This window comes from Anolis sagrei, chromosome 1 (genome assembly GCF_037176765.1).
Source record: "Anolis sagrei isolate rAnoSag1 chromosome 1, rAnoSag1.mat, whole genome shotgun sequence".
NCBI lineage: Eukaryota > Metazoa > Chordata > Lepidosauria > Squamata > Dactyloidae > Anolis > Anolis sagrei.
Window position 1 is genome coordinate 243,492,508 of NC_090021.1, and position 19,573 is coordinate 243,512,080.

General features: G+C 39.1%; 1 protein-coding gene across 18 annotated transcripts in view; it reads left to right on the forward strand.

Annotated features, from left to right (window-relative positions):
- The window catches only part of BRSK2 (BR serine/threonine kinase 2), a 477,737-nt gene that overhangs the window by 329,308 nt on the left and 128,856 nt on the right, over positions 1 to 19,573 (forward strand). For all 18 annotated transcript variants that reach the window (XM_060768843.2, XM_060768877.2, XM_060768852.2 and 15 more), the window contains exon 3: positions 13,859 to 13,944. In XM_060768843.2, the coding sequence (XP_060624826.2) occupies positions 13,859 to 13,944 (86 nt within the window). The remainder of the gene's footprint in view (positions 1 to 13,858; positions 13,945 to 19,573) is intronic.

The following is a 19,573-nucleotide window of genomic DNA, read 5'->3' on the forward strand; positions in this document are numbered from 1 at the left end:
ACTGATGCGGAAGGAGGCAAACAAAGAAATGAGATATTTTGCAAGCTTGCCAGTTATAACCAAGTCTATTGAAGCCCCACTAGGGAAGTGGGGCAAGCCTAGTTCACACTGGCTTCATCAATCATAGGACTGAGCTTGGCACAACTTCAGCGGTGGGCTCCCTCGCTCCACTGCCCATCCCCATCTTAATAGCAAGAGGGAAGAAGAAAGTGCAGACTTGACTTTTTGAATTGTGTAGTTGCTGTCCTTTGGCTTTTCTCAGAGGCTCTGGATAATGGTATGTGGTGGTGCTGCTATTTGCCTTGTGCAATGTCAGTGATCCTCCAGAGTATTGTCATTTTCTTTGAATTGCATATGGAAGGAGAGTGAAGAACAGCTGACTACATGGGTATGTGGACTGAAGCATTTCAAGCATACCCAAGGATCTGAAAGGTTAAAATGCGGTCAGGTTCTCTCCAAAAATCTAAGTTTTTATAGTTATAGAAAGGAAAAGAACATTCACCATCTTTGAAATGAAATGAAATGAAATGAAACAATTCCCCTGCCCCAACAAATCCAATTCTGATATTTCTTAGCAAAGATTGTAACTAAAAACAATTTCTTTTAATCGAATTTTAAAAAGCACACACACACCTATACATACAATCTTGGTTCACTCTAAGATTGATGGAGTGCATTCTTTCTTGGGTGCTTTCTTCTGAATGTTTTTACTCAGAATAATATAACCAAAACCACTGCTGCTTTGGACCAGCTCCATTCCATGTTATTCATACATGGTTCTATTTTTAATTTTGATGTTCATGTGTTAATTCTTTTTGACATTAACTTACATCACTGGTCCCATTCTTCCAACTCAAGTAATCTTCTCATCACCTAATAAGTTAGCTACCTTCCCTAGCTCCATCTACATCAGAAGGAGACAGCTGTGCCATCAGTGCCTGATGTGCGGTTTTTTTGGGAACTCCATAATGGCTCTCCTTCATGACTGAGGTCAATTTTGTGTGGAATGCCCTTTGCCCCCTTTGGTAATGTCTTTCTCGTGTCATCTGAAAAACTTTTTTTAAAAAAAATGTATTTGACATCTAAGCATGGTTTTCCACCTCTATGTCTCTGGTGTTTACCCTGTGTTTTAATTTAATGTTTTAATTGGCTGTAATACAGGGATGGTAGTACAGAAAGGTATTAATTTAAAACAAGTCTACTCAAATTATCATCCACACCCATATACTGTGCACTTTCTATTTCAATACCCTTTGATCAAAGAAGAGGATACAGTACCAGAAACATCATTTAGACTGGTGGTGTCGTCTGTAATTTACAAAGTCACCTTCTGCCTTGAAACACTAATTTGTTATACAGTTTCATCCTGTGTGAGGAAAGAAGCTACGAGTTTGCAAGGGGATGGAAACTAGCAACAACTGTTGCTCCAGCAGTCTCAGCTATCACTTAACTTTATTTATTTATTTACAAGATTTCTATCCTACCCTTCTCAACCCCCCCCCCCCCCCGTCGCTGCCAGAGGGGGACTCAGAGCCTACCCACTTCCTACCCATTGTGGTCCTCACACGGTCCTCAGCCCTATTGTTATTGGAGTTATTATATCAGAGGCAGGTCTGGGTTCCTACTCTAGAGAGGTTAATTCTGCTGAGCATTGTCAGAGAGCTGTCCATCAACTGCTTGATTTGCCATGTGCCATTGGGCAGCAGATTATCCTGCATGCTGAATGAATAAATCCACTTGTTGTCAGCTTTCATCACTGTACCTTGCATGCTACCCAGGCACTATTTAAAGAGACATAAACTGCAGATGGATGCTGAACAGGGACATCTTGGTTATTTGATTGGTGGTTCAAAGGGAAACTGTTGAACATAATGTATTATGTAGCAGGTATGACAGCCATGTAAACAGGGTTAGAAATGCAAAATTCAACAGGATCCTTTCAGCATTTAGTATGACAAAGTTGCCTTTTTGACGATAAGAGTTCTATTTTGCAAATGATAGATTTATATCATGTTTTGGGGGATTTTCTGGTTTCAAATATCATATGTATTATCATAACTGGCAGTGAAACTTTCAAGCAAAACAAAAGTTGAACATCAACCAACCCCATGTCTATTTACCAATACTTACAGATGATCTACCACAGAAATCCTAGGCCATATCTGCACTGCCATATCATTCAGTTTCAAAATGCAGATTAACTGCATTGAACTGAATTATATCAGACTGCACTGCTCTATAATCCAGTTTAATGTACTTAATTTGCATTCTGAAACTGGATTATAGGGTAATGTTGATTCAGTCTTATACTTCTTTGTAAAACATTGCAAAGTTACTGCGTACACAGTCAAACATGTGGTCTTATGGAAGAAAGAGAAAAGAGAAAAAGGTTAGAGTGATACAGGAAAAGCAAGCAAGCCCAAAGAATGAATGGAGGAACTACCATTTTTCATCTTCTTTGCATGCATTCCAATCTTGACAAATGTGCATTTCATAGTTTACTTAACCCAGCATTTCTCAATCTGGGAGACAGGACCCCTGGGGGGGTTGCAAGGGGGTGTCAGAGGGGTTGTCAAAGACTATCAGAAAACACAGTGTTTTCTGTTTGTTCATTAGGGTTCTGTGTGGGAGGTTTGGCCCAATTCTATCATTGGTGGGGTTCAGAATGCTCTTTGATTATAGGCGAACTATAAATCCCAGCAATTACAACTCCCAAATGTCAAGGTCTATTTTCCTCAAATTCCATCAGTGTTCACATTTGGGCATATTATGGATCAATGCCAAGTTTGGTCTAGATCCATTATTGTTTGAATCTACAGGGCTCTCTGCATGTAGGTGAACTACAACTCCAAAACTCATACCTTTCCAGTATTTTCTGTTAGTCATGGGAGTTCTGTGTGCCAAGTTTTGTTCAATTCCATCATTGGTGGAGTTCAGAATGCTCTTTGATTGTAGGTGAAGTATAAATTCCAGCAACCACAACTCCCAAATGATAAATCACTCCCCCAACCCCACCAGTATTCAAATTTGGGTGTATTGGGTATTTGTATCAAATTTGGTCCAGTGAATCAAAATGCATCCTGCATATCAGATATTTACATGACAATTCATAACAGTAGTAAAATTACAGTTATGAAGTAGCAACTAAAATGATTTTATGGTTGGGGGTCTCCACAACATGAGGAACTGTATTAAGGGGTCATGGCATTAAAAAGGTTGAGAAACACTAACTTAACCCAAATGACTCTTGATCTTTTGCCAGTCAGTCAGTCAGTAGCCTTTATTTAGGTCAACAAACCATCGGCTAAGTCAAGTGAAAGTAGAATGATGAAATACAACAATAAACAATTAATAACATCACATTTGGCTTATAGTTAATAAAAACAAATATCATCTTTCACTATCGGATGAATGGCTGTCTAAATAATCCAAAACAGGAACTGATTGCAAGTTAATAATAAGTTTCCCAAGTACTCTTTGTTACACTCAGTCTTTACAGGTTATTCATGAAGCACTTGCAGCTTTTTGCCGCTGCACATTGCTCTTTTGCAGATTCTCACCATGTAGAAAAAAGCTCATCAGAAGGATATGTGAACCTATTGGAAATTTGTAGAATCCAACAGACTTATATAGACCTTCATTCCTACCACACACCCCATGAAAGTAGTACTTTTCCTTGTAGCTCCTTCGGATTATAGCCATAAAATAAAAGGGGAGCACTTGTAATTTGTTTGCAGATGTGGAATGTATGGCTTTGCTAGGTACCCAAAACAGCAACAGGACAGATATGGAGTGGTTTTGTTGTTGTTTGTTTGTTTGTTTGTTTGTTCAGTTGCTTCTGACTCTTCATAACCTAATGGACCAGTCCATGCCAGAGCTCCTTGTCGGCCACCACAAACAAATCCCTAAAAGCCTGCATAAATGTAAATGAAGAAATTGGGGATACATACAGACGAGAGAGAGAAATAAGATAACGTTAACTTCAGTTTCTACCCATTTATAAAGCTAGCCCGTGCAATCTCCATCCTTCTTAATCTAAAACTGTCACAAAGAGCAAGGAAAATGAATGTAAAGGGTGTATGCAGTGTCTGTATTAGACAGGCTAACAGGGGCAACCCTGGTACAACTATCTGATGGGCTCTGAAGATTGTATGTACCATGTGAGTCAGGAAATAGGAAAGCGTTGTGCTTGTCACTAACATCCACCCATGTGAAAGGGGCATAAAGCAAAGGGAAGCCAATCTCCCTGGAGAGAAAGAGCTTGGGGTGAGGAGGGAAATGAAAGTTTTGCGGTGCTCCTGCAAAAGGCCACATTGCCCTCAAATTGGTCTTTGTCATTAACAGAGTCAGTGAAGCATCCCACAAGCTAATCAGCTCCCTGCTTAGATCCTAAAAACCTTTAATTGGCACCTGCAAGGTCACAAACCAATTGATATGGCTTTGTGCCTTCTCTAAGTCATTTCAGGCACCTTCCTCCAGCATAAGTGATTCTGATCTAGAGAGCAGCCTTTGTGCAGAAAGGGGGGAACTTCTGATGAAGCAGCCATCTCTTCTTGGGCCCCGAGGTTCACATGGCAGATGGATGTCTCTCTTTCACATTATGCAAATGTCACTCCACGATTCCTGTTTACTGCAGATTCCCAGAGCCTCTCTCCAGCCTAGCGGTTTGAGGCTTGGTTTGCTCTGTGATAATTGTATCTGCATTAAAGCAGTCAGCCCTGCAGGGATCTTGTCCTTCCCGGTTTGGAGCCAGGCAGCAATATGTGGGTTTCCTGGTGCAAAGAGGCGTAAAAGTGATATCAAATGCTGGCAGAGGTCAGGGGAAGAATGCGGTGTCATATCCTGTTATATATATATATATATATATATATATATATATATATATATAATTTTGAAGGCATGTCACCCTGGTTTGCTGATGATAAGAAATGCCACTTTGTTTTCCTCACCAATCTATGAGACTGAATTACTATAGGTTCTTTATTATCAAGTCACTTGTGTTTCCCTGGAAATGTGAAACCATGTTCCTAGGCAAATGTTTGTGACTGCTGAGATAATTTAGGAATCATGGCTGTATTTTATGCTTCTGTTAGAACTATGCTTCTTACATGGTGCCTCTGTACTGTTTCATTAGAATGGGATAAGACTTATAATGGCATTCTATCAATTTCCACCGCAATCTGGATAGAGATCTTGTCATTATCCCTGGCTTTCAGTATTTAATTCAGTTACAAGGGATAGCAATAATAAATACCGACAGGCATTTCATTTGAGAGTAGCAGAGACAAAGGCAGGTGAAATTTATTATCCTCATGTTGTTCTTGCAATTTTAGCCGAGTCTGATTTCCCCTGTTCCCAGGTACTACAATCTAGATTTGATAACTGTTACAGTTTCACCAAATATCTCATGTCACCAATGGGGAATGTAAGTCATGGAGAAATCATTGACTTGTCAAAGGTCACAAAGAAAGCAGGCCAGTTTTGAACAAAAGCACTGTTTCTGACAGCTTTGCTATAATCACTGGATGCGCTGGTTTGGAAATTGAATTTCATAGGACCTAGTTTACAGGCAAGAAAGAGGTTCTCTTCACACAATATTAGTCTAAACTATATCAACTAAATGAAATACCGGTAGGCAACTTCCCTTTTTTCAAGCTCATGAATGAATTTTCTTTTAAAAAAAGTTTTGTTCTACATGCAGCTGTTGTAGAGGAAAATGTAGAAAAACACAAAAAATGCAAAATGGGAGCCCAGAATTTTGTCTGGGATGTATTTTAAGCCCAGTACTAGTCTTATAACAACTGTTCCTTGCACTTGTTTTGGATCCCATTGCAAGATGTCAGGTCTTGCCTAAGAAGCCCAAAGAAGACTGGATGGGTGGAAAGGGTATTTGAAAGACATTTTAGTCCTGTATTTTATTGATTGGTGAAATAAAATTATTCGAAGTCTCAATCCAATTTGTATGGCTCTGTTCTGACCCAGATAGAGTTTCTGGGCCACTTTTAAAGACCTTCTCAATGTTCAGCATACACTCTAAGATGCTGATTAGGCAGGAACAGTCGCTATTGATGAAAACACACTTTTCATCTGCTTTTGAAGTGCCCTGGTTGTTGTGTTCTCCATTTTCATCCTCAGTTTATTTCAGTTGCTGCAAACTGATCTCAAACTTTACACTCAATTCATTCAACAGGTGGGGGGGGGGGGGTGGGGAGGAAAGAGGGTCTTACTCTTCTCTGCAGACTCAGGCCAAAACAAACAGCTGCAGCATCCACTAACTTCTGTATTCTTCCACATTAATAGCTTAAGCTTTTGTCATGTTAGAACATGCTGAAATGTCTTGGCTCAATTGCTTCCAGCTTTTATCTGTAAAATGTTGTAGGGTACAGTATAGTTCATTGCCATAGCATATATGTGGGGATTTCACTTCAAGTCCTGTAACACTGTGATACTAAAATGACCCTAATGAGCCTGCAAAGCTCATATCCCGACATGAACCTAATGAACAGATCTAGTGTTGAAACCAGTATCCAATACTTTATCCCTTTTACATGCAGTTGAGATCCATTGTGCCATTCAGGCTTAGAAGACTGCAACTGATTTGAGTCTTTGAAAGGCTTGTGTCTGCTGGACAAAGTATGTGAATTGCAAATTGGAAATCAGCTGATAATGCTTTCCATACTAGACAGCGGGCTTACCTACAGTAAAGGTCCAGCTAGTCATCAGTGTTGTGATGTCCTTGATTTACTTTCTCACCTATTAAGTCAGGGGTAGGCAATGGTGGAAAGCCATGTTAGCCTCCAACATTGGGGAGGGCTCTATCTGCTCCTGAAAAAAGGGGGGTTGCCCTAATGCTTCCAGAGGGCATTGGAGTATTTTTTTTTATCATGGTTGGAGTTTTTTTTAAAGGCTTCATCTGGACCTCAGCTGTCCTAGAGGGTTCACAAACTGTGGTAGAAATGGACAATTGGGCACATTTCAGAGCAAGATATTTTTTAAAAATATTAGTTCCTTCCCCCCCCCCCCGGGGGGGGGGCAGAAACATTTCAAACATAGCAGAAATGGCTTCCATACCCTCTAGAGTGCATCAGAGGCATTCTGGAGCAGGAAAAGGTTTTTTGAGAAATGTCTTGCAACAAATTATTCTTTGCTCTGCTGGTCGCAAACATTACCCACAGGGCCACATTACCCACAGGGCTGCACTTTGCCTAACCCTGTAGTAGGCAAATGACTGCAGTTCCATCTTACTGACCAGTTCACTCCTGAGAAGAGCAACGTATGGCCTACCCAATTGCCCATCTTTTTGAAGGAAGCTTCAAGATTAAGGGAAAGATCAATGGAGTTCTGTAACTTTGCTTTCCAAAACCTGTAGCTAAATTTGGAAGGAGGATGGAGAGATGCGGGAATGCAGGACTTTTCTCTTTTCTGAACTATTTGAAATACAGCTTCACAACTCTTTAGGACCTAGAGACATATATGGCCAGGCAATTAATGACAAGGCCAGAACTTTTCAGAACAGGGCAGATCTCTTGTTTTGTAAGGTGATGGTCTTGAAGATGAATGAAGGCTAAGGAGGGGAGTTAGGGAATTTACTTTCCCTTCTCTATTTGTCAAGCCTCCTTTAGCTACTGGAAGGCTAAAACTCCTATTGATGATAGATTCAAATTATTTTCTGCATTCTATTCCAAAGTAACAATATTCTTGCATAAGAAAAGTTCAATAGTGTTTTTTTCTTATATGCTAGCAATGCACACAATTCGTACTGTATAATGAGATGAGAATCACCAAGTGAGTCGTTATTACTGAGTCCATAAGGAAACCAATGTATGTGTACTTCATCATATACCCTGATTACTTACTAAGTTAGCACTGAGGTCTTTTTCAATGGCATAGTGAGCTGCCATCTGGGTCTTTGGAGACACAATTATGGATGGAATGTGCATCATGTTTCTTTCAATGTTTTACTTCTGAGTAACCAAAGAAGTACTAATTCCCACTGCCTCTATCTCTTTCAATGTTCCCCATGTACTTTTTAATGGTTTGACTTAAACCTGCTTGCCCCAAGTATGACTGTACATCTAAGGAAGTATGCACACCCCATGTCTATATGGCCCAAATAAAATGTATTAACTTCGAACCTACTGAATGCCTTGTTGTGTCTCTGCTGGGGAGCTGCTTGTGGCTGGTGAAACAGATGGTAGCAGCCGCCTGTCTCTGGTGTGAATGCACTGTCAGACCATTTGGCCATATGGACTGCAAAATTACTTCAGAATGCTTCTACACTGATGTGTGTGGACTCCCAATGGTTTATCTGGGGAAGCTCTGGACAAGACTAGTCTGGATTATTTTATCTGATGCAGACCCAGCCTTCATCTGTAAAAGTTTATGCAATCAACATCGTTCTCTCAGTTAGTCTCTAGGATGCTACAAAATCCCTTTGCATATCAATATTCCAAGCCAGGCCCATAGCCAGAATTTTGATTGGGGGGGGGGAGGGTGCTGAGTTTGATTCGAGGTGCTGAGTTTGATTCGGGGGGGGGGGGTCAGGATCTACCCTAGCAAACCTTTTGTATCATTGTCCCAATACTTCCATGCATACGGGATATATTGAGCATGGTGATCAGATCATGATATGAACAAACATAACAGTTTAAATAATGTACCAGTAAGGCCTTCTCACGGACTACCCTGAGAATTTTGGGGGGGGGGGGGGCTGAAGCAGGACTATATCTTTTCACTGAGTAGTTCTAGGTCAATCTTGTAATTCAGCTAGCTCTCATTCAGCTATCTCTTGCAAGCTGAATGGTGCATCCAATTGTCTTCAGAGCCAGCGTCAAGTCTTCATGCTACTTGCTTGCCATGAGCAAATTGCTTGTTAGATCCTTTTCTCCAAAGTGCATGTGTTGAATGGTCATGTGAATTGGTCTTAATTACATCTCACTACATAAAAGGGCAAAGTTAATCAAACCTAATTCACATCAAGAACTGAGAGGGGGGAAAGCTTAGATTTTTTCCCCCTGCAGAATTGACTAAGCAGTCCTTGCTACTTGTTCTCTGATACTTTTATGATGAAGCTCGCATTTTTTTTATATAATCCAAGTTATAGATCAAGGCATTCCCCCCCCCCCTGCATATTGTATGTGTAACATCCATTGTTTTGCTTTTAGACATTACAGATCTCTTTTCTCTTACAAAAAGAAGAATAATGAAAACAGGATTTAAGTACAGTAACACTTAGTATTCCCTCAAATTCAATTCCAGGAGCCCCGTAGATAATCTAATCCCATTATATGCAGTGGCATAGTAAAATGGTGTTGCTTATATAAAATGGGAAAACAAAAGTTCATTCTGAGGATTTAAAAATATTTTAAAGATGTGGATGGTCAAATCCATGGATATAGAATCTGTGGCTATGGAGGGTTGACGATATAAGCTACAGTGTATAAATCTACATTGTTTTTATCGGTTTTAAAAAATCAGTTTTTCCTTCAAAGTAAATGAAAAGGAAGAAGACTTGTTGATTGTTGCGTCTAGGTTTGAAAAAAATGAATGTCATTTCTGTTAATGATTTTTTTAAAATTTATACCCCACCACAATTTCCTCGAAGGGACTCGGAGTGACTCACAGAAGCACTTCAAAGTGCCACATCTAAACAAACAATACATAACAATACATGCTTGTTCATGTGAACATTTGCTTTGTTATCGTTTGTTCCTTGCTATAGGAAGGAAATCAGATGATATTGCAACTGCTGGCTTTGTTTTGAGTAACTTAAGTTATGAATCTTTGCTTTTGTATGCCATTCGTCGTGGGACTTTTGCAGAGTGCCTGACAAAGTCACATCACATCACTCATTGAGATTGGACATGTTGCCACAGCCAACAGCAGCAGAGATTTTTTCAAAAGCAATGGGTCTTCAGTGTGCCAAGGGCTCTTCCAGACAAAACTTTTTGACTGACAATGCTTCACTAGCTAGTCTTCTCCACAATGTATCAGAGTTGGGACTTAGCCTTCCTGCCACAGAGGATGTCCGACTGGTTTTTAAAAATCTGGAATGATATATGCTTTAGTTGTGGAAATGAAAAGTGCCCAACCTTGAAGGAAATACACATACAGACACACACACACACAAACATCAGTATGTGAGGTATATATAGAGTGTATAGTTTGTGAGTGGGGCCTCCTTATGTAAGTCTTAAAGCCCTTGCATTCTTTAAAGCATCTACCTATAGTACAGTGAGTCTCCAGGCTACAAACAAGATAGGTTCTGTACATTGGTTCCTAAGTTGAATTTGATGTAAGTCGGAACAGGGACATTTAAAAATGGAACTCCAGCTCGTTGACTTTGGGTGTGTGTATATATGTGTGTGTATGTGTATACACACGCATATACGCATGCATACATACATACACATATAAACTTTAGATAGCCTAGGGAAGGGTTAATGCCCCTGTAGTGTTTGTTTTGCTAACTGTTCAGAAATTTTCATCTGACTTTCTGTCCCTGTAATAATTGGATGTAGAAAAATTTGGCTTGTTATGGAAACAAGGATTGGTGAGAAAGCTTCAGTTGAGACTCCTTTTCCACATGATAACTCTTTCCGTGAATTACCCTTCCTAGGGGAAGATTTCTTTCACTTCCTGTTGTGCTACCCCTGTTCTTAACTATGTGTCATGTGTAAGTTGGATGTGTGTGACTTGGGGACTGCCTATATTAGGAGGCATATTCCCCCGCTATATGAGACAATTTCTGGAACAAAGTTATATGTAAATGAGCTGTGCTATTGTTTCTTCATCACAATCTATCTGTCTGTCTCTTTCTCTTCTTTCTCTCTCCTTCTCTTCCCCTTCAGCCTTCCTTGCTGAATTTGCTCCACTGGCTCTTTCCATTAGAACTAGTATGATGTGCTGGCTATCATATTGGGTTTGTATGTGAAAAATCCTGGCTTGGTTTACTACATAGCCTTAGGCAAGTCATTGTCTCTTAGCATGACCTTGTTCAGTGATTTACTGCAAGGATAAAATAAAGAGAATATCACAAACACTACCACAGATGGAATATAAATGTGGAAAATAAATGTTCTGGTGGGTTAAAACACAACTTCAGACCCCTTTTATACATTCCACTGATCACCAGCTCAAATTACACTGAATTGTGTGTGTGGGAGGGAGTTTCCTAAAGGGACACATATCAAATCTATTCAAGAGTGAGATAAAATCTGTTGTTTGGCACTAAAGACTTAAGTAGGAGTTTAGCAAAAGAGCAAGCATAATACAACTGCCTCTTTCCTGAATTGATCTGACTGGCAAGAGTTTGTAGAATGAATGCAAATAACCTGATCTGCAATAGAAGATTAGAAAGGTGCCTTGGCAATGACCCGCTGCTATTATTTTGGTAAACTCTATAGTAGCAGTGCTCTACCAAAGAAACTAGCCTAGAGATAATTGGGAGAACTGGTTCCATGAAAGTTGTTCTAAATATGAAGTGTTATCTTTCAAAATTCTCATTAAAGCCAATCCATTTTTGTGGTCACCTATTTGGTAAGAAATGTACAAATATGAAAAAGATGTATTGTAATACATGAGTTAGATAAGCAAAAAATTGGTATAAACCAGAAGAATTATTGGCATATCTATGATTAGAAAAATAAATAACAATCTTACTATAGTGACTTGGTATTGATAATGCCTCTCTATATCATCAACAAATCTTCATGAATGTGATAGCACATACTTCCAGAGGAGAATTATGTCATATAGTAACTAGAGTATCGGATACATGATTTTAGGTTCATACGTATGGACTTGTTAGGTATGTTAAGGAAGTTTAACATCAACAATTATTTTAGAAAAGGGGAAGTATAAAATCCATGGTATGTATTTTAAGATTGGAACATACTTAACTTATATTAAGACGTGGATAATAGACTAAAGTATAAACATGGATAATGTATAGGATCTAGCCTTAAATATGTGCTTTAGATGTGACCATGGTGGTAAATAGTGCAAACAGTGATCTGTCATCAACCTGACTCCCTGATCTTCACAAAGTTGGGCTTTAGCACAGCTGGTTAATCACCAGCAGCAATAGATCGCACCAATCAAAATGTTGTCAGTTGAAAGCCCAGGTCGGAGTGAGCACCCAATCTTCAGCCCAGCTAACTGTCCACATAAGCAGTTCAAAAACATTTGTGAATTGTGAGTACAGAAATTATGCTCCACTTAAGCAGGGAGGTATTTTACAGCACTACAAAAAGGAAATACTAGAAAATGCCAGTGATCCAAGGAAGGAGGAAGTCTGTGATCAAGGGCTCTTCATCATAAAGGATGGAGCGACAGCACCCCCCCCCCCCCCCGTGGCCAGAATTGAACACAACCTCCAGGACACCGAAGTTGGGAAAAATGCTGGCATGTTGTCTGTCCTGTCTGTTTAATGCCCTTGAATGTTTGCCATGTATGTGTTCTGTGATCAGCCCTGAGTCCCCTTCAGGGTGAGAAGGGCAGAATATGAATGCTGTAAATAAATAATAAATAGTTTAGACCAGGTAAACTTTCTAACTGGTCCACTTAAACCACTAGAATAGAGTGGAACAGGATTGTCCATAAATCCATAAGTCTGCTTGGTTCTTCCCAGTTCCACACCAATTGCTTTCACAAGGGACTCGAGAGAACAAACTAGGATAAAGCAATTGGATAGTATCATCATGAGTACCTTCTAAGTTTGGTTCAAAATTTCTCTGGTTCTTTTGTCATTTTGATACCTTTGAAAGTAAAGTGTTCAGATCTGTGGGTTCCTTTTTGAATTTAGTAGGTAATTTGATCAGATCATTAGTAGTCCATCACTGTGTAAGCTCATGCAGTGTTCATTCATCTGTAGCTGTTCCTGTTATGATTTCATAGATGCATAATTAATTAGGGCTTTTGATTCCACAGTGAAGAGCGCTTAAATCCATTTACGGATGCTTTCCTCCAGAATGTAGAAAAGTTTATTCTTGAATTAAACTGGTGGCTATAATAGTTGAGTTGTTAGAAAAACAATTTCCAAGCTCTATTCCCCACATCACACTACCCCACCACCCTTTCTTCCTTCTAAATATAAGAATATTGCTGAAAGACTTCTAACATCACCTTATTAAGTTTTATTAAGAATGTGTAATGAACCTGTGGTGATGCAGTATGGATTACTTTCCGTAATAAGAAGGTAAACCTTTTAGACTAAGAAATCTGCACATTTCACAGTGTTCATAGATTAAGATCAGGCCTTGTAGGAGCTGTTGTTTTATCTTATATTAGGGACATTCTGAATCATTTTTCGGATCCTTAAATTCTGTGCCTGCCACAAACTATGTTTTGTCATTATGTACACAAAATGCAGCAAAGTTTGTAGGCTTGTACAACTAAGCCCCTTCTTTTTATCCTTTACAGGATGTGGTGGGAAGTTGAGCTTCTCGTTAATGACTTGTAACAAACGTTACTTTCCCATTTTATGTGACTGTGTAGGAGTGATATTGGACATTCAACATTCATACTATCCACTAGGGTCACATGACTCTCATCCTTGGGCAGTGTTGATAACTGGCAAAAGCCTGGCCGGGGGGGGGGGGGCAAACACAGTGTTGGACAGTCATTTGGCAAATGGTTTTCTTTGCTGTGGCAGCCCAGTTATGGGAATACCTTCCTCTCAGAAGTCCACTTAGTGTTAATACTAGTTATCAGACACCAAGAAAACAAATCTGTTTGTAAAGTGTCTTCAAGTCAACTCTGACTTATTGCAAGCTTATCACCAAGTCCACTGTACACATTAATGTTGTCTGAAGAACCAATACTAACTATTTCTTTTCTTTTCTCTTTTATCTTCCAGGTGGAGCGGGAAATAGCCATCCTGAAGTTGATAGAACACCCTCACGTTTTAAAGCTACATGATGTTTATGAAAATAAAAAATATTTGTAGGTATTATTCATTTTCAGAAAACATGGGGAATTAATAGCTATAAGGAAAATGCATTCAGCCTCTGTTAACATGGGGAATAAGCTGTCATTTAAAAATGATACTTGAGAGTCCTTTGTGGCTTTATTCAACACATAGAAGACAATCAATTAGTATAATTCCTATTTGTCACTCCTTTTGAAATTGAATTTTTGACATTCAAAATCAATTAAAATTCTGAAGTCATTCAAAATATTCAAAATGTTTATTGATCCTATCAAAGAGGAGAAAAAAAATCTGTATTTCACAGGTAAAAATGCTCTATAATTTAGATGAGAGACAGAGTTTCTTCCCGTTCATTAGTAAAAACTCCCCCGTCCCCAAAACAGAACAAGGCAAGGATCATATTTTACAAGATATATTAATGTTAGCACAGTTGTGTGCTGTTTGGAACCGTGATTATTTTAAGAAGATAACGGGGCAAAATACATCTATGCATCTCTGTGTTGCAGCAAAGGTGTATGTCTGTTTTAAATTAAACCTTTGTTGAAGGTACCCTTTTTAATGTCACCTTGCCATGAGGGTATAATTGCTGAACCAAAGAGGGAATGTTAGATGAATGTAATAATCCCACACAGAGTGTGTAAGAGGAGCAACGAAATCTTGTCTGATGAGACTATTTCAACACTTCAAGGCTTCATTTTAGCAGAGGCAGTTGTGACTTCTCCTGATGTGACAAATTGTTTCCACTAGTGAACTTTGGCTGCCATAATTTTTTAGTAAATTATCTGAATACAGTCATGCACAGTCATATATAACTGTTGCTGTGTAGCCAATAGGAGTGCTTCGTGGCAATGGATTGCCCCGGAGTGTGGTGGAGGCTCCTTCTTTGGAAGCTTTTAAACAGAGGCTGGATGGCCATCTGTCAGGGGTGATTTGAATGCAATATTCCTGCTTCTTGGCAGGGGGTTGGACTGGATGGCCCATGAGGTCTCTTCCAACTCTTTGATTCTATGATTCTATGATTCTATGATTAGTTGTTCCATTTTGTTTAGTTAACTGACTTGTGAAAACATTAGTTCTCTTACTGCCAGAAGCTCTTAGTTTTGGAGATAAACTAGAAGTACTTCAAGACGTAGTGCTGCTATGAATCATAGTGCATGAACTTCACCTTTTTCCTCCACATTTTTTCTTACAAGGAAAAAGGCGAAAGAACTGGTGGGGAAACATAGGAGGGACACAGATGGTAGACAATGGCATCCAGATGCCCGTCTTTCCCCCCAATAAAATTGCACATTTAAAGTCAACATAATTGCATAATAAAAGCTTCTTTTGGAAGCACCTTGGAAATATAATTGTGTCCTTCCAACTCAGTCATCTGGCTTTGAAAGTCAATGAAACTATATTATCTTTATATGATTACCACCTAGTTACCTTTGCAACTGGCCTGATCATTTTGTTATGCCATTTCACTTAGGTTTTCTGTATTTGCATATTTTATATGAATGGATATGAGTGACCTATGGTAGTGTTTAAAATGTGTTTCTGTGTATGTGTACTGAGACAGTAATCCTGCTAAGTTGTTTAGGGTGCATTTATCTTACACATGTATAGTAGTATGAGCTCACTTTAAATGCCATAGTTGCCTTCTTCCAGAATCTTTTGATTTGTAGTTTGTTGCAATAATTAGAATTATCTGCTAGAGGGTACTAATCCGGTCTCCTGAAGTATGGCTATATTGCTTTAAAGCAATACTAAGAACCTCGCCACATTACAAATCCCAGGCTCCCATAAAATGGAGCCATGGCCATTAAAGTGGAGTCAAATCGCCATAAAGATTTTATGACAAGTATACTTTTATACGCCTCTACATGGAAATATCCTAATATGAGGAAGAATAGATGTGCCATCAAGTCACCTCTTGACTTTCATTTAGTTTTCTTAGACAAGAATTACTAAGTGATGGTTTTGCCAGTTCCTCTTTTTGAAATACAACCTATAACACCTTGATTGGGGATTGCCACCCAAGTGCTATCCAGAACTGACCCTGCTTAACATCCAAGATCTGCTGGGATCTGTTCCCTTTAGGACAGTGGTTCTCAACCTGGGGTTCCCAGATGTTTTTGGCCTTCAACTCCCAGAAGTCCTAACAGCTGGTAAACTGGCTGGGATTTCTAGGAGTTGTAGGCCAAAACATCTGGGGACCCCAGGTTGAGAACCACTGCTTTAGGATATGGGATAAGTGTCAAATGAAGGATAATTGTTGTCAAAAAAATTTAAGTTAAGTGTGTTGATTAATGGCGATAATTTAAAGGAAATTATACAGGTTTTCTGCTAATGTCGTTGCTCATTATTAAAACAAGCTGTTAAGATTGGCAACATAGAAAGCTAATCAATCAATAAATTGGGGTTAGAAACTATGAAACGGCGGGGAAGCTGTTGTGAAGGGAGGAAAGGGTTCACATAAGTAATCTGGGAGCATGTATAATTCAGGGATAGAAGCATGAATACAGATACTGCCAACGAAAGCAACAGGGTCCAATCTTCCTCCTCTCATCCCCAAAGCCTTACAAATTAGTCTCAGGTTACTGCATCACCTTTCCATCAAACTTGCCATCGTCTTGCTAGCAGGTCTGGTGGCATAGTTTCTTAGGCATATTATGAATTATGGTTGATATTTCAGATGCCAGAGACTAATTGCAGTGCAGCACTGGGGAATATTTCCTCGATAAATGTTAATTTCACAAATCATGTTTGACTTTTGGTTTATTATTTAATTTGTGACAAGGGGCTTTGGTTGAGTAGATTCTTAATGCAGTCATGAATCAAATCCTTTTTCCACAGTTTATTTAATGCTTAAAATACACTTGGAGAGAGAGAAAATTAAAAATTTAGAGGCCTAGCAGAACTGTACCACTACAAATGTGGTTCTGGTTCTTTCTTTCTTTCCAATGTGTGTGTGTGTGTGTGTTGAGAGAGAGAGAGAGAGGCTATTTTGTTTACTAGATAATTTATATGTACAGTAGAACTCACTGTGAAATATACTGGATATCAGGTGGGAATCTCAAGTTAAACTTTTCTCCATCAAAACAAACCAAAAACAAATAAAGAAACACAGAGAAAATGTGGGAATTTAATCTGTCAGGAAAAAGGATTTAGCTTGTTTTTCTTTGCGATGGAAAATCTAGTTTTTTCTTGTTTGCAAATGTCTTTTTAATGGGAACATATGCAAGTATAGATACCCTACTTACAGAAATACACACACAGTCCCCACATGCAAGGCAATCAGGAAAATTGATTTACTGCCTACATTGGGTCTAGGTGTCATGATATTCAATTTGCAAATTTATTTCATTAAACAATATTAAATAAATAATGTTTCACGCTTTACCCACTGTGGCAGTGGTTTTCAACCTGGGGTCCCCAGATGTTTTTGGCCTACAACTCCCAGAAATCCTAACAGCTGATACCAACTGGTTGAGATTTCTGGGAATTGTAGGCCAAAGACATCTGGGGACCCCAGGTTGAGAACCACTGTGGTGGGATTCAGTCATGAGAGAAAGGTGTAGTACAAACAAATGTTGTTGCTGGTGGTGGTGGTAGTACGGGTGTCATACCATATTACTGGCTGCTTTCTGTGGGATGCCATACCATGGAAAACCAAGGCTTTATTAATATATTATGGAAGCTTCTCTGCACAGACAGTGCAACCTTCTTATCTATGGACTTGATATCCACAGTTTTACTTATCCACACTCCAGTGCAATTGTGGCTCCTCTAGGTTATCTAGTGTGAATCTATTCTATGCTTCTGACTCAAATATAATAAAAATCTAGAGTTCACTATTATCCATCATTTCAGGTATGTGTAGGTCTTTCTTGGAACATATCCCTCAGCAATTATAGTGGTTGTACTGTATTGGCAGCCATTCTATTGGGCATCTTCTGCATGAAGTTGCATGCTTTTAGTTGTTGGGTAATGCCCGTATTCTGCTGAAGTTTACAGGAGTGGAGTTATGCATTGATACCACCACATATGGTGCATTTCATGTTGATGGAATGGTGTTGCGTTGCACATCACTGTGCACAGCACATTGGATTGTGCAATATCAGAACTCTATAATGAGGAGATACAGCACAACCAGTGTATCCCTTTGTGGCTATAAACTTATGATCTCAAGCTTGATTTCTAACTTCTCAACAGATAACTGAAACAGGAGACACCCAAAACGTTGAGCACTAGATGGGTTTTTATTGATTATGATGTATAATTTATTGTTTTAATTGTTTTAATTACTGTTTATATATGTTTATTTTTATCTTATTGTTGCATTGGCATCAAATTGTGCCTTTTGTAAGCCGCCCTGAGTCCCCCCTCGGGGGTTGAGAAGGGCGGGGTAGAACTGCGAGAAATAAAGCTCAGATCTCACATTAGTTGTGCAATATGTTTGCTCTATATCTGGAGTATGGCGAGATACACACCCTGCAGCGATGCTATCTCTGTTTAGGAAACACATCATTTTATAGGATCATATACAATGTCACTATACCAGCGCTCATATGGGAGTATTTTGTGGGATTCCTCCCAGAAGAATGCATCCTGGGTATAGCTATTACTACTATAACTAACTTGCTTGAGTGGTGGATTTTCCAGCTTCGCTCCAAAGAGGTTCCTTGTTTATATATGTCATTGTGCATAAGGTGGTTAGATCCGATGAGTTTCATAGTGTTGTATAAAACATCTGCTGCTTTTATTCATGGCAATAGAATTGTTTGTTTAAGTCCTATCACAGATTGCCCTGTTTGGAAAACAAGAAGTAAATAAGACAATAAGGCTAGATCAAATTGACCCAGGCAGCATAAACAGGAACAGAAAAGTATCTGTAAACCAAAAGTCAAAGATCTTTCTGGATTGCTAGAGGTGCCCAAATAATTGGCCAATGGAGCGAAGAAAATTTACTTCTCTGGAAAGGGCTTTGGCTCACAAAAAGTGTCCCAGAGCATTTGGCTTGTCCCTCCTTCACCAGACACCCCTCTGGCTAGTTTCTTCTAAGCGCTTCATGACCCTATATGAGTCTTTGGTGGTATTTAGACATGCACGACTACACACTATAAATAACAGGCAAAGTAGCATTCAGAAAGCCTTTCATCCCCAATAAATCAGAGAATGAAGTGATTCTACAGCATAAAAATGCACCTCTTTAACTCCATCCTAAATATACCTAGCAACCTTGAGGGGGAGGGACTTCTAATAAGCAGTAGGTGGTTAAAAACAGGGTCTTAAAAATCAGAGACATGCAGAGATTCATTTTCTGCTGAGGAAGGGGAGCAGTTTTTAAATGAAGAAGTCTTGGCTCCGTACCAAATTAGGGTTTAAAAATTCATGCCCGCTGTAAGAATTTATATAGCTCTTGAATAATTTATATGCTGCACCAATAACAAGGAGTTTAATATCTAATAGAGATTATTTAATAAATAGAAAAAGGTGCAGCAAAAAAAGCCAACAAAGAATAGTAACATGTCAGTCTACACTTGGTAATTCTCAACTCCATTTTGTGTGGAAGACTATGTTTCCCTAGCCCAACATGGATTTAAAGGTAGAAAGGTCTTTGTTTTCCCACATCTTTCTTTTCTAAGGCCATTTCATTCT